This window comes from Lipophrys pholis, assembly GCF_963383615.2.
Source record: "Lipophrys pholis genome assembly, chromosome: 4".
Lineage (NCBI taxonomy): Eukaryota > Metazoa > Chordata > Actinopteri > Blenniiformes > Blenniidae > Lipophrys > Lipophrys pholis.
The window spans coordinates 4,528,010-4,544,279 of NC_137637.1; the positions used below are offsets into that span (position 1 = coordinate 4,528,010).

Here is a 16,270-nt window from a genome sequence, read left to right on the forward strand (position 1 = left end):
ATCTTTGACTGATGTTTAAATTTGTTTGATGATCTGAAACATTAAGTGTGGAAAACGTGCAACCGAAATCAGAAATGGGGCAAACACTTTTTCACATCACTGTATTTCGGGGTGACCTCCGAAAGGTCAACTCAAGCCTGAATCTCCTTTCACTATGGTGAAGGCAAATAAAACAGAAAAACTAAAAACGGTTGAAGATTTCTGAATAATTAAGTAAAAAATGCTGAGATGGCTACAAAATGTAAAAAAAAAAAGTGTAATTGAAGTTCTCTTATTTCATAAATGGCAGTGTTGGTAAATATAGAAAAGTAATATATGAGCTGTGTTATCGTCTGTTGAGAGCGTGCAGATATTGAAAGTCATATCTCGAAGTGGAACAGATGAGCCTGTGAGGACGGAGTGCTTTGAAAATAACTTTATTGTTGATAAGAAATAACAGTGAAAAGAAGAGAAGGAATCACTGCTTGCATTCTGTTCTTCACGAGGTTTTGCACTGCGAGGATCAGCCACCGTTCACTGTCTATGAGGCTGGAAGTCCCACATTTCTAGATTTACTGTCGAGGTATCACATGTTTGAGCATTTCGGAGCAGTTCTATTTCAAATATGTAACAGTAACTCGTGCACCCCTTTGACGAACCTGAAAACTCTGCAGTGAGAACACACACTTCCACAAAATGGAAAGAAATAAGATTGTGTAGGTTCTTCTGCCCATAATTTAAAAGAGTCAAAAACAAAGGCCATGATCTGAACTAACAGAGCGCATCTGAAGGAGGCGTTGAAGTACAACAGAGTGCTACCACAGGGTCCTTCAGTGATTTTAAATAGACCAGCTAACCTTAAGGTGGGAAAACAACAGTGCACGGCTCATCAAAAACAAACAAACAAACATATAAAAAAAGCAACTCAAACAACATTTTTTCTGGAAAAAAATATTAAAGCACTTTTTTATATATGGACACTTGACAAATTCAAGCTTTTAAAAAATTTAATGGATTTGATTGAAGCGAAGCTGCAGCAGAGCTTTCCTCAGTGGCCGAGAAGTCCAGTGCCTGCAGAGAGAAGCCAGTACAACAATCACACCGAGTTCACACATCGTTTATCTGCCAAGTGAGCAGATCGGATCACAAGTGGCGCATTTCCACGAGCTCCTACTCAGCCTCGGTCGTTTTCCATGACAATATAGTAGCACACGGCGTGGGCGGAGTCACCAGAGCTTTTCCTCGTCGTGCACAACTAATCACCCTCGATAGGATGTGGAGCAAACATGCATTTGATATCAGATCAAATAATAAACTAAATAGTATATATTTCTATATGTTTATTAATAATATTACAAAATGTGGATCGTTACGACCGTGCTTCACTGTCCGGTGTTTTAGTTTCACTGGTACCCCTGTTAACTGATGTCTTCTGCCACAAGCCGTTAGCATCAACTGATGTTAAAATAAAACAAACAAATAGTCCGACACTTTAAACTTAATGGAAATGCGGTTAAACGACGTTTGCCAGGAGTTTAGTCGGGTCGGGAAGCCGGTCACCAGTTAACAGGGAAACCAGTTAATCCAAAACACCGTGGCTCAGCGACCTCCCGATACTCGTAGCGGGTCGCTCCATGGAGCTCCTGAATCCTCTGGTGGGCCACCAGACAAAAAAACCTCGCTGCTCCACGGGGTTTATTTTTGTGCATCTATCTCTGTTGGAGATCGTTTTTTGTTGTGATTGGTTTAAAGAATGGCGAAGTGAATGAGCCGCCTTCTGACTCATCTGTGTCGTGCCGCGCCGGCCAATCAGGGGCCTGCCGTCTGCTGACATCACATTTTCTACTCGCCTCAGCTCGCTCAGAACCTCGGCTGCGCAAGAAACCATGAAGGTACCAGGTAGTGGGACTAACACGTAGTGGAAAAGCGTCATTAGCGAGTAGAGTCAAGTGGAGTGAGGCTGAGGAGGAATTAGTGGAAACGGACCAAAGATGTGTGCTTGTTGTAGCTCACCTTTAAATCCCTCTTCAGGCATTCTCACTGTCCGGGAAGTGGAGGGGAGAGAGAACAAATGAGCAGTTAGTGAGCCTTCCTGAGCTGTTTGACCTGAAGGCACATGAGGGATGAAGACGCTCACCCTGATAGACGTCGTCCATGGCGGCGTAGTCTGCGATGGGCTCGTCGGCCTGCGAGGAGAGAGAACATCTCTGTGGTCACACAGCGGGACTCCTCAGATGGTCAGTATGTGTGAGCGTGACGGCGCTGCGGTACCTTCAGACAGACGATGCTCTCCGGGATGACACCCAGGCTGCCCAGCGTGGCCGCGTCGTCCGTCAGGTTCTTGCCGTCGATGGACAGGTTCTGGTCGAACGGCGCCACCGAGAAGGCGTGCATGATCTACAATCACAGTGAGAGTTTTACAGACACGGACTCCAGGATGACCTGCAGAGACCAAACTTCACCCCCTCACTTGTATTTTCAGCTCCTTCAGCGTCTGATTGGCTGAGACGATGAGCGCCTTCTCGCCGCGGAGCTTCCGGTGCCGAGTGCTCCTCCTGATTCCACCCAGCTGGGTCACGTTGAGGGCAGGAGCCGCGGCGGCTGCAGGGGCCGCCGTGTCGCTGTCGTCACTCAGCTTCAGACGCTTGGCGCCATCTTCAGTCTGAACGGAAGTGAATAGTTTAGAACATTTCATGAGACTGATATCAACGAGTCGGCTGTCATTCCCTGTCATTAAACAGGCGGCGCCACCAAGTTATCGGACGCAATCAGACTCCATTTTTTAATATATTAGTTAATAACTATCTGATACTCACGAATCATTATCAACAGCCAAACTGCCCATAAAGAAGATTCCCAACACATTGGTGTCCTGGTGTGAGACCAGTGTTTCCAACAACCTCCAATCACGTGGAAATGCACTTTCAAATGTTTACTTGATGTACACAGCACACTCTCTCACTCTTCTCCCTCCTGATTTTCACTTCAGCTGAGAAAAGTCTCCTCTTGGTAAAATAAACAGGATGAAATCCAAATAAAGAAAATAGAGTTTCACTCATTTACTTTCAGTGACGAGCTGCTGCTTCCCCTGGAGCTCCGAGACGTGAACACAAACTACTGAAGGGAGAGGAAAAACGCCTGAATCCGATCAAAGCAGCAATAAATCACTGAAACGGTGAAACAGCTGCCCTTTATGACTCAATCCACCTCGATTCACATCCTTTCTACGATTTGCAGTTTTGCGTGACTCTCATAAATAATAAAGCATTTCTTTAGAGGTTTTTTGTTTCTTTCCTCATGCAGCGTACTGGACGTGTTGCATCCCGGCAGAATACACAGAAGACTTTCACTGTATGCTTATCTTGAATTGAAAAATCACTGAAACTGCTCAAAAGGCTTGAAAAGCTGAAAACAAGGAGAAAATATCAAAGATGTTTCACTGAATATAACCCGTGTGAAAGATTTCGAGCAGTTTTACCTTCATGTTGAAAACGTTTTGCTCACATATTGTGTAAAACGAGTGTCCGTCCACTCGGCAGTCACCTGACTGAAGTCGGGGTCTCTCTCTCCGTCCACCTTCGGGAGCTCGTCTTGGTCCTCCTCGGCCTCGGAGCTGCTGGCCGTCGGCTCCGGAGCCGCCTCCTTCGTCATCTGCACACAGGACCAACACCAGCTCAGTGTGGGGGAGGGCGAGAGGGCGAGACAACATGCCGTATGATGGTGGACGTGCGTCTCCACACCCTTTTGTCCTCCATCACTTTGCGGATGTAGATGGTTGCTTGTGTGTATTCTCTGAGGTCCCTCTGCTGCTGGAAGAGGAAACTCTCTCTGCACTCCCAGCACAGATCTGCACACACACAAGTCACAATGAATGAATGAGTGAATGAAAGAAAGAAAGAATGAATGAAGGAAAGAAAGAAAGGGATTTCTGGTTTATTCACACTGTAAATGAAGCAGCATTAGCATGAGCCTGAAGTCAGTCGCTCTTAGAGGTAATCACACATCTATCTGTGTCTATAGATACAATATCAGGAGAAAATAGTGGCCGACATAGAAAATATGGTTTCTGGACAATTCACTTTTTCTCAGCAGGAAGTTCATCAAATATGGTCGAATTTTAAACGGCACCTATCTCAATGTTGGGAGTTAGTAAATAGTCTTAGCAGTAAACCAAAGTGAAACATGGGAGGTGTGGTTGTTTATTGTTCACTTCTCTCATCCACTCCACATAAAAATAATCTAAACGTGATCGCTTGAATCTGCAATCTAAAGCATTAAAACACGTGTCGGCACAGTTCAGCTCATGTAAATATAAAACCCCGTCACTGATCATCTCTTGTGAGGATCTGATGACATATAACATGTCACTGAAGACTTCTTGGTGCCGACGGGCTTCTCATTGGTTCTGAGGCTCCGCCTGCAGTCTCACCGGGCTGCGTGGTGAACTGCGTGGTGAACTGCGTGGTGCAGCCGCTGGCTGTGGGCTGCTGGAAGCAGTGGATGGAGATGGGCTGGTCCACGATGAACAGTCTGCTGATCACGTCCCACTCGCTGGGCCAGAGGAGAGCTACGCTGTGCAGGACAAACATGGACATGACACCTCAGCACTTTACGTTCCAGGAATCAAGCTGCTAGTAAAACGAAGGAGCAACTTGAGCTGTGTGTGTGTGTGTGTGTGTGTGTGTGTGTGTGTGTGTGTGTGTGTGTGTGTGTGTGTGTGTGTGTGTGTGTGTGTGTGTGTGGAAACTCACTGTTGAGCGTCTCCGTTGATCAGAGACTCGTAGGTGAACATGAAGCCTCCGTGTGGACAAAGCAGCAGAGTGTTTCCAACATTTGACACGGGAGACGACTTGGTGGGCCGTCTGGAGTGCGCGCGCACACACACACACACACACACACACACACACACACACACACACACACACACACACACACACACACACACACACACACACACACACACACACACACACACACACACACACACACACACACACACACACACACACACACACACACACACACACACACACACACACAGTGTAAGGACACTCACAGAGACTAAACCCTCCTTTGGTCATTTCTCTTTGATTTGCTTCGACTGACCGGATGAATTTTTTCCACTCGTCCACAAAGAACAGAGGGACGATGTAGAGCATGTCTGTACCCTGCAGGAGGACCAAACAATCAGCGTTTAGAACCAAACTGGAAGAATTCTCAATGTTGAGACTGTGAGGAGCTCATGAAGCTGAGGACTCTTCTAAAGAGGGAAACAGTTTTACCATCATTTGATCAGCAGATTCATCTGCTTGTTAAATGATCTTCGGTATTTTATTATCACTTCATTTTGAGTTATTCATTCATTGTTTAAATATTAACCGATGATATTAACAATAACAAAACTAAATTACTAGTAACATTTAATTTCGATTATGACATTAGGAGTACTGTGATTGGCCCTAAATGCTACTTTATGTTAAAAGCTTCCACAGTTTATATATTTGGCCTTAAACATCATAGAGAGAAATTACCTAAACGTATAGTAATACTGGATGGTATTACTTTGACCTTCAGTACCACTGTGAGGAACCTGGGAGTTAGTTTTGACCAGAAATCATCCTTCAACTCCATTAAACAAGGCTGCAGGTCTACTTTATTTCACCTGCATATTTCTAAAATCAGAAACATGTTGACTCAGAGTGACACTGAAAAACTAATCCATACATTTGTTACTTCCAGATTAGATTACTGTAACTCTCTATTATCAGGGTGAAACAACAATTGCTTGTCTTCATGAGAATGTAAAATGTCCTGAGATGGTGATGCTGGAAATAAACGAGGAGACATTGTGTTGACCTGAGGCCACTTTGTGAGCGTCGGCCGGTTCTTCTCATGGAAAAGGTTCAGCAGCTGGTTCTTCTGGTCCAGAGCCATCATCTTACTGACCGCCTCGTTGTCCTTCTCCTCCTGCTCTAATGTCTGCACACACACACACACAGACACACACAGACACACACACATTTCAGGAAATACATGTGATTCATCGTCAGCGCTCATTCAGTCTGTTAGAGAAACGACTGGGCTTCGTTCCAGCAGTTTGACGAAGTTCTGCTGTTTTAACATGAGACAGGTACGATCCCGATGCAGCAGCGATCCGTGCGGAAAGAAGCATCAGCATTATCAGATGATAAAACAGAGGGAAGTTTGAGTTTTCTGGCTGCTGCAGAGCAGATGAACCGACAGAAGCAGGAAGTCTGCTCACCAGACACTGCTGACACGGCTCTCTGCTCTGGTTGAACTCGGGGGCTTTGGGGAAGTATTTCCTCAGCTTGGTCCAAACTTCTGGGGTCACCAGCTTCCGTTCCGTCTCCAGAATACTCAGAGCTCCTGCAGCAGCAACACACACATTTGACTCCAGGAAGCCTTGACTATCAGAACAACGGGTCTGGTGTGGGCGGAGGGAAATACCGTGACTGCAGACGATGTCTTCATTGAACGTCTTCATGTCGTCCTCGGTGCTCTCTGCACCCGACTCTACAATCAGACAACATTCGGTTCGCAATCACATTTGCTTCATTTCAAAAGTGCAAGCCGGCATCTTGCGGCTTCACCTTTGCTGTTGTTGCTGTGTGGTCCCTGTCCGTTGGTCTGACCGTTACTCTGTTTGGTCTCATGTTCGTCTTCCTCCAGCTGCTCCAGAGCCAGCTGTTTCCAGCTGCGCAGAGACGCTTTACCAACCCAGAACCCCTGACCACTGAGACACACACAAACACATACACACAGGATTAGAGGCTGCTGATACACACACACCACATACAGCATCATGACTGTGTTTACCTGAGAGAGCGCTTCACCAGGTTGGACACTTCTTTGTAGTCTTCAGTGAGTTGGTTCTTCAGTCGCAGCACTCGGCACCGCTGACTCACACACTCTTGACACAGAGAGGAGGCTGCACGCACAGACAGACAGACAGACAGACAGACAGACAGACAGACAGACAGACAGACAGACAGACAGACAGACAGACAGACAGACAGACAGACAGACAGACACACACACACACACACACGTCAGTTCTAGTCATCAGCTGGCAGATCTGAAATCTATGGCGTGTGGCTCGAGCCCTGACAACTTCTCCAAAGTTAGAAACTCTTTAATTACATTTTAAGAGTTTCTCTTATTCCTTCTCGGCGAACGAGATTAATAAATTAAAGAATGTTTCATTTAAAATACACATCACATCTTAACACGCTACAACGTGAGAGAACTAAACAGCTAAAACAACTCAAAGGGTTAAACAGCCCAAACCACTAAAAAGCCTCCAAGAGATGAAACGGTTTTAACGGCCAGAGCGACAGCTAAAAGGATTACACTGCTCATGTGACTCAAACGTTGAATTACAAAAACAAAATGTCAATAGTTATTAATTGTGGGTTTGAAATTTCAGAAATACAAGATAAAAGTGCAGTTTTGGTAAAATATTGGAGACTTCTAAAAATGTCTCTTTTAAATATGAAAGAGTCGTTAAGGCAGAGAAATGAAGATTTCACCTCCTGACCTGCAGACTCGGTAAAGACCGTGTGAGACTGACCGTCCAGTCGGGGTCCTCCGCCGTAGCGTTCGTACAGGAGCTGAGCAGCTTTGCCGGAAACCCTCTTGGAGTCTCCCACCTTGTCTGGGTGCAGTTTGCCGTGAGAACACAGAAACGCAGAGCAGTCGATATCTTTGGTGGCCGTGGAGTCGTCCAGCCACTTCTTCAGCCAGTCCAGGGGGATGAACTCAAAGGGCTCACCTGCAGAGGGAGGACAGAGATACATGTAGGACATTCGCAGACATGTTGACAACTTCCGCCAGGCAAACAGAGATTTTCATGTTTCTGTTAGGAGGAGGGCGAATGATGAGGTTTTACACACCGTCTCTGGCAGAAAGGAGTTCATAGAGCTCCTTCACCTCCTCGTGCTTGGCCTTTCCCTTATCCACACTCTGCTTTCTCATGTCCGCCATCTCACTGCACCACTCCTCGAACTTGTGGTTGTCCTGGTCCACCAGCCTCTGGAGGAAGCCTGGGAGTCACAGCCAGAGGGGGAACATCAGTGGTTTGAAAGCGGCGGCGGCGGCGTGATGTGGATACTGCGTCACTCACCGGGGACTTCCACGTCGTTCCTGGTGGAGTCGGGACTCTCCTCCTCCTGGACTTTATACACCAGCATGTAGGCATTTCTGGAGCAGTGGTAGCCTTTGCTACACTTTGGCTTTCGTGTCTGGGATTTCACTGTCTCAGCTGGAGAGCAACAGGACCGAGAGCAACACCTCTGAGAAAGTGTGGGAGAACCAGAAGAGTCTTCTGTTGCCTGAAATGACGTCTGACTCACCGATGTCCTCCTCGATGCCGAGCTGCAGCTTCTTCCCTTCCATCTTCTCGATCTCTTCGTCATTGAATTTGTACCAGTCTCCCGTGCGGGCGTCCTTCACGTGGGCGATGTAGTGGCCCGAGTAGGCGCTGATGCCCCGATGGATCAGCACAGCACTCAGCTCGTAAACACACTTCTGATCTGGAAGAGGAGCACAGTCATGAACAAAGGGACGGACCTCAGTATTTCTACATGTGCTCACACATGTGTGAGAACTGTGTTCCTACCTTCTTTTCCTTCCAGAAACGGCCCCATGTCCAGCTGCTCCGGAAAACTGATAAACGTGTTGAGCTTCTTCTTGTGCCCTGTTTGTCTGCAGGACACAACAAAGTTCATCAACCCTTTAAAAATGAGCCTTTTCTCTATTAATCCGCTCGACAATCGATTATGTTCCCACGATCTGTGGAGTCTCAATTAATCAGTCTCTATTATAAAGCACTTTTCACTGAGGAAATGATGCTGCATGGCTTTTGGTATTTGCTTGGTGTTGAAGCCATTTAACAGCAGGTAGAATTATCTTGTTTATTTACAAGACGTGTTCTATTTTAAGCTGTTTGTGGCAGAGCTGTCTCCCCCCCCCCGGTCCTGCAGCCTTCAAACCTCTGACCTGTCGAAGACGAAGCGCATGAGCTGCAGGTTGAGTGTTGGAGGAAGGCTGTGCAGGCGGATCCTCCGGGTGGCGCTCTGTTTACTCTGGCAGCTCTCGCAGAAGTAGCGGTTCTCTCCGTCCAACTTCTCCTCCTGCAGGAGGATCACAAATGACCAATTACAGCATGCGACCCCACACACACACACACACACACACACACACACACACACACACACACACACACACACACACACACACACAAATATACTCAGATCGCAGCTTATAAACAGTAGAGATGGTGTCAATATCCAAACTGTATTTTATCTATTTACAAGTTTCAAACTTTTGGAAATAATATCACAACTCAAACAGGAAAGAAACACTTCTTGTTTTTCGTTGTTGTTGTGTATAACAAAAAAATAATACTTTGTGACACGCTCTCTACACAAACTCTAACTGTGTGTATCCCGGGTCTTCCTCTGCTGTGCTCTTCTCCGTCATTATGAATGAGTGAAAGTTACCTTCAGGAACTCTGTGACACACTCTGTCAGGTTCTTGTGGCCCTGGATGTTCAGCTCCAACTCATAGAATCGCGACGGGAGTGCAGATGATCGTCCACACTGGTTACATCTGCGGCACGGACACAAAACAACCTCAATCAGTACTGACTGAATGTGCTGCATCAATTCATTATTAAAATACGCATATTTCACCATTTACACCCTGAATAATCTTTAAATAGAAAGCACATGTGAGCACTACAGGAAAACTCTACATAGAATATAAATATTTGATGCTTTGGTTGTATGTGTAAATAAATCACACAAGGTTTCTCACCTGAGTTTTGTGTTGAAACAAAATTTTTCTTATTTTTTTCAGAGAAGTGCATAAAGTCAGTGTTTTCCCAGAGCAAAGGCTTCAAACACAACTGTGCTTTGACATTTGTGAAAAGTTTTAACCTCTTACATACACATATGTACAGATGTATAAGTTATGTTGAGGAAATGCATCAAAAGTAATTTATTTGTCTTAAATCATATAAAATTTACAAATCAGATCATTTTCTGACTGGATTTCTATAAACGTTTATTGGTGAAACATGTAATGGATATACGAAGACGTAGTAATCCAAAAAGTGCTCCACGTTTAGAGAAACCTGTGAGCATTTTCTTACACGGTGACGTAGGAGAACTGCCCACAGAACTGCTGCTGGATGACGTTCTGCAGTGACGGACTCTTCTGCTTGGACAGCGTGTCCTCCAGCAGAGACAGGAAGAGCTTTGAAAACTCCTGCGCATCCTGAGAAAGAAACACAGCCTGTGTGAATCTCAGTACAACTCCTCCACACCTCGTTTTATTGGGGATGAGCAGATCAAAACAACCCAGTGACACTACTGACACTGAGCCGATCAGTGATGCGGCAGTGAGAGCTGGATGTTTGTTTGTTTTTTTTAACCAATGCAGCAACGGCATCTTTGCTGACATTGTGTGAGAAGAAACTAAGAATCCAAAGAGAAACACTGACAGTGAAGATTTGTGATTTTTCTGCAGATTTCAGAAATGAAGCACAAATTTAAGCTTTTGCTCATTATTTGGATCCAACTAAACTCAAGTAGGGGATGGAGGCCATGTCTTTTTGTACCAGGATATATGATATTTTCCACAATAAAATGGTCTGATGTTCAAATTGCACTTGCTTTTCTTTGAAATTTTCATTTAAATGATAACTTCATGTTACTGTCTTTACATTAAAACAAAGGGAAACATTTGAAGTTGTCAGTATTTAAATATATTATTTGGTCACTTTAGATCAACTTGGACTGTAAGCACAAGAAATGTGACAAACTTGCCCTTCATCCTGCCAGAGTCACAACATGTATAGGGAAGTTTTGATTAGTGTGAGCGCTGTCTAGAGTGCGAGAGTGTGTCTGTGCACCTGTTGCTGCCCCGTGTCCAGGCCCAGTGCTTTGACCAGCCCAGAAGGGTCGATGTACTTTCTGTTGCTGTTCTGCAGGAGTGCAAACAGATACTGCAGATGTTCACAGATCGACTGAGGTTCATAATCTGAAACAGACAGAAACACATGTATGTGTGTGTGTGTGTGTGTGTATGTGTGAGGGAGGATCGATCTCGTTCCAGCTCAAGTCAAAATGATGCTGACTCCCCCAAAAATTCTTCCACAAGCTAGATAGTCTAATTTTGCAGTACATTTGGAATAAAAAGGTTGCTCGGCTGCGAAAACTATACTTGCAAAGACCGCGTCATCTGGGAGGAATGGCTTTGCCTAATTTCAGATTCTACTACTGGTCCGCAAATATCAGAATCTTAAAATACCGGCTTGAAGTTGAGGCCCTTAAACCTACTCCAACATGGCTAGTCTTCGAAGCCAAGTCTGCCTCTCCTGTGTCATTGAAGGCTTTAGTACATTCACCCATTCATTCGTCCATTTCACCTTATACAAACAACCTGATAGTTAGGAACACTTGTAAGATCTGGGTTCAGTTTAAACAGCACTTTGGTCTCCAGTCGATATCTGTTCATGCTCCACTTGTTGCAAACCATATTTTTCCACCATCCCAAACAGACGATGCTTTCCTGATTTGGTCCAATTTGGGAATTAAACATTTTAAAGACCTATATATTAACAAGACATTTGCATCTTTTCAACAGCTCTCAGACTCTTTTTCACTTCCTAAACACCAGTTTTTCAGGTATTTACAGGCCCGCAGTTTTGTTCGCAGCACATTTCCAGAGTTTCCCAACCTGCCCAGTAGTACTCCTTTAGATAATTTCCTGAAGCCTATGTCATCCTTGAAGGGTACTATTTCACTTATTTATAACCAAATCCACTCATTGCGCCCGCAGTCCCTTAATTCTATAAGATCCCTTTGGAGTGAGGATCTGGGGATGGAGATACCGGACCGGCTTTGGACAGAGATACTGAACAGGGTACATAAATCTTCAATTTGTGCAAGACATGGTGTTATTCAATGTAGGCTGATACATCGTGTGTATTTTACGAAAGCACGATTAGCAAAAATGTATAAGAATGTGTCCCCACTATGCGATCGTTGTCAGCAGTCACCAGCGAATCTGATTCACTCTTTTGGGCTCTGTCCTTCTCTCTGTAAATACTGGACAGATATTTTTGATACTCTGTCGGTGGTTGTGGGGAGGCCAATTAAACCAAATGCACTTTGTGCTCTGTTTGGTGTCTCCCCTTCAGCGTCACTCCACAAGCCCCAACGAGATGTTATAGCGTTTACAACTCTCTTGGCTAGACGGCTCATACTGATCACCTGGAAATCGAGTCGACCTCCCTCTCATACTCGCTGGAAAAGAGATATTCTGTATTTCATTAAACTGGAAAAAAATCCGGCTCTCAACCATTGGCTTATCCGACAAATTTGGCAGTATCTGGAGTCCTTTCCTTCAATATATCCAAAGGATTAAGTTCCCTCAGAGTGACCTAGATGTCTGAAAATGTAGGATGTGTGTCTCGGGTGGAGGTTATAGCAGGTCCCAACTTAAACTTTAAACAATTTTAAATTGTGTAATGACTGATGTGTTTCTGTTTTTGTTTGTTTTGGTTTTTTTTTCTTTCTGAGTTGTATGTGTGAGTGTTTCTCAACTCAACTGTGTGATTATAATTGACTGACTATGTTAATATTTGCCAGATATCTATGTGATTAAAAAATGGTCTGTTGGAAAAAAAAAAAAAAAAAAAAAAAAAAAAAAAAAAAAAAAAAAACAGCCTGTTCTCAGCCCCTATGTGAATTTGTAGATAACGTGTATAACATGGGACCTTTGAGAGTCGCAGGTCAATGTTTCAATCCTTTTTATTGGGATTAAATAAATAGCAGCAACACTGGGTACACACCGAAAAAAAAAAAAAAAAAATGATGCTGACTGCAGGTTAATGTTGTCAGGATGATGTTAAAAGTACGTCTCATCTCTCCTCCTGTCTGATACAAAAGAGTTGTAGAAGCCATTTCAGGGTTTCCACATTAAACTGATTCATAAAATGCCGCGATAAGGACGAGGTAAGTTAGTGCTGCACAATATCAAGAGAACATGCAATAATGTTAATGATGCTATATTACAATTTGTAATAAATACATACACTTCAGTAGATGTCTTGCGCTCTTATCTTTAATTTGACCATGTTATTTGGCTGTCATTTCTTTTCTTCATCAGATGTTTGAAGTTTTCACTTGTCCTTTGTTGACTTAAATTTTTTTTTTGTAATTTTCTCCTTATTTTCGCTCTCCTGAATTCTTCCCTGTGGTTCTACAAAATATAAAAGAATGGTTTTGTGAATTAATCGCAATAAGTTGCACCCTTTTCTGTTTGTGGGGAAAAATCCGTTCTTCAGTTTTTCTTCAAGTGAACAGTGGTGCATAGAAATAAGAGATCAGTTGATAAAGAGCTGATTTGTTTTATGAAATCTGAAGATTTCTTGTGATAAAGGAAGTGTATTAACAAGTGCTAAAAACTACAGTTTTAGTTCATTTCAAACAGGACTAAGCAGTTTTCTAGCAGCAATCGGCACTCTATCTGTTGATATAGTCATAATGATAAATTTGCTGTATGTTGTTCCGCCTGATTGGCTGCATGAACAGGAGATATTAAAGTCACATGTTGGCCTCCTCGTGGCCTTCTCAGACCTACTGGCTTCCTAAAGACCATTCACACCTGCTGAAAACCACTTTAAACTTCCATAATAACACTTGAAATTATTACTTTTCAAAGATTTCGACAATCAGTCTGCCTTTTGACCCGCCAAACAGCCATTAGTCAACATTAACTTAATCGGATCATCACAAAATTCTTGATGAAGTTCACAACCAATGGAAGAAAACAAACAAACAAACCATATAGTTTCAGCTTCATGGAGAATGTGCACTTGAAATACAGACTTGCAAGTTTAGTAATTGTGCATTTACGGTACGTAATAATAGATTACTTTAAAATAAACAATACATAGCAGTTTGAACAACTGCAGTGATATGTATTCACAATGACGTACATGTAAAAACATTCCCCAGAATACTCCTCAAGTATACGTATATGTAGATGGCTTATGTGCATTTATTTCCAATCTTAACCATCACAGTGGAACCCTGACAGTACAGTGGCCAGTGGACAGTGGTGGCCAGTGGACAACAAAGCTTCCTGTGTAACTAATGACCTCTGGCTGAACTACGTTCAGTTAAAAAGAGAAGGCACAACAGGATTCCCACTGATACCTGACTCTGTGTTGTGCTCCTGTGCTCGAGAATTGTGGCACTGGTAGAGGCTCCGGCGCAGCTCCAGGTTGTGGAACCACACTTGCAGGAATGTGTTGACATAACAAGTTGCACCGAGATTGGTCAGGCCAACGAACGTGTTCTGGAGGAGGGAGAAAAGAGACAGAGAGGGGTTAAATCCTCCGGCTGCTCTTCTCTCCCTGATCTCAGTCCAGTAATCTGATCAGTGATACCTTGTCACGACGTTCAGAATTCGGGTCATCAATATTGTGGAAGGTGTTTTCATCGATCTCTCCGAGCCATGCCTGCTCACCAATTCCGACCAGACAGTTGGGATTTCCTTTGCAGTTCCTTCTGTGAAGAAAATCAGAATCATGAACCTTTCTCCTCGATGACTGAAGAAGCACCACAGTACGACAGTTTGATGGTGTTCCTCACAGAGGACGGAGCTCATTACCGTTTTTGCACTTTGGGCAGCAGGAACTGCACTGCCAGCAAAAAGAAATTACTTTCACACAGTCGTCAGGGTCATGCTGCTCACCACGGCTCTGATACAAGTCATGAAATTAAATAAAACTGATGACAATTAGCATCTCTGAATGCAACTGGTCGGGATGACCTTAAACAAAGCGACTTTAATGAGTAGGACTTTTGCCCACAGACCTTTTAAATTAAGCTGCAGATTCAGGGCTAACTTTACCTGGAGGTCCAGGTCTTACTCCCTGTGTGTTGCCTTTGGATTGCTTTTTGACTCTGCCATTGAGTTGTGATAATCAGTTTTAGACTATTTTCTCCTTTGACAACAAATTCTGGATTTTGGACATTGGTCCAGGCATTGACTCGTGGACAGTGGCTGGCTTGACACGGCTTTCTAATCTTTACCTGCAGGTCCAGGTCTTTCTTTACCTACAGTTACAGATCTTAACCCACAGGTACAGATCTTTACCTGCTGGTCCAGGTCTTAGTTGCAGGTTCAGATCTTTACCTGCTGGTCCAGGTCTTACTTGCAGGTTCAGATCTTTACCTGCTCGTCCAGGTCTTACCTGCAGGTTCCTCTCTGGCAGGCCGGCAGGTTGATACGGTACGCTAACTCGATGTGAACTTGTCTGATTTCTTCTGGTTTCACAGTTTCCACCCAGCGCCAAGCCGCTTTCTCCAGCTGTATGCGGGGCGCCATAATCCTGTAGGTTGGTCACAGTGACACACGGTGACAGATCATGAGAAGGAGCATGATGAAGATGAGATGAAGAGGAAAACACTAGCGATTACACACAAACTGCTTCAGGACTGTTAGCATAGCGACTACCTCAGATCAACGGCTTCCGAGCTGTCACTAAATAACTGAACTGAGACACGAAGCACAGCACATTACACTGCCACAAGGCGCAAATCGTTAAACGATAACAAATCAACAAGGTTAACAACAACAACTTGACTCGGCTAATATTAGCTAACTAGCTAGCTAGCATGTAGCCCGCCCGGTGCCGTTCATTTAACGCCGACTATCGCTAACTTCACTTTATTGTGTTAAGGGTAAATATCATCGAACCTTTCATGCGTGCAGCTGCTTCACCAAAATGTTGGTGTATTTTCACATTTTATTCACGGTTTATTTTAGATTTAGCGCCCTTGCGTCAGTTTATAAATAAATTATTTCTCCGCTCAGAATCAACACTGCGTCAGCGAGTGACGCGATGACGTAGGACGTCGTGACCGGGGGGAGGAAGTGACGCGCGACGCAGCGTCAGGCGGCTTCACAGTCACGTGACCCATATTGTTCAACTCTTGTTTGAAGTGCAGATGGCGCTACTCCAGTAAAACAGGTTAAAAGAGTCATTACGTGTCCCATCAGATAGTTTTATTTGTAATAAATACGTCCTGCTATTAGTCCACAAGGTCCAACTCACCAAACTGCTCCTAAACTCTTTAATATGTCCCATCAGTTAGTTTTGCAAATACGTTCTGATATCAATATTGTAAAAACAGCAAAAATTAAACTAGAAAACTTGTCCTTAAAGGCACAGGTGTACGAATTAATATTA

The 16,270-nt window shown here is 44.0% G+C and overlaps 1 protein-coding gene across 3 annotated transcripts; it reads right to left on the reverse strand.

The window, feature by feature from the left end:
* Positions 1-401: 401 nt before the first annotated feature.
* usp48 (ubiquitin specific peptidase 48) lies at positions 402-15,968 on the reverse strand. Of its 3 annotated transcripts, none has more exons than XM_080461412.1 (28): positions 15,778-15,968; positions 15,272-15,409; positions 14,462-14,582; positions 14,229-14,370; positions 10,916-11,043; positions 10,154-10,278; positions 9,501-9,609; positions 8,998-9,131; positions 8,618-8,703; positions 8,352-8,531; positions 8,123-8,260; positions 7,893-8,042; positions 7,571-7,771; positions 6,817-6,928; positions 6,591-6,733; positions 6,448-6,513; positions 6,242-6,366; positions 5,836-5,958; positions 5,086-5,147; positions 4,731-4,841; positions 4,409-4,551; positions 3,720-3,826; positions 3,523-3,630; positions 2,450-2,641; positions 2,251-2,376; positions 2,117-2,165; positions 1,993-2,019; positions 402-1,050 (listed from the first exon to the last, which is right to left on the reverse strand). In XM_080461412.1, exons 2-28 carry the CDS (start codon positions 15,403-15,405, stop codon positions 1,028-1,030), a joined length of 3,165 nt encoding a protein of 1,054 aa, XP_080317538.1. In that variant the 5' UTR covers positions 15,406-15,409; positions 15,778-15,968; the 3' UTR covers positions 402-1,027. The 3 variants fall into 3 exon arrangements, with proteins under 3 accessions (XP_080317538.1, XP_080317536.1, XP_080317537.1); XM_080461410.1 differs by having other exon boundaries at positions 3,484-3,630; XM_080461411.1 differs by having other exon boundaries at positions 3,484-3,630; positions 14,462-14,579; positions 15,778-15,916.
* Between the last annotated feature and the right edge of the window lie 302 nt (positions 15,969-16,270).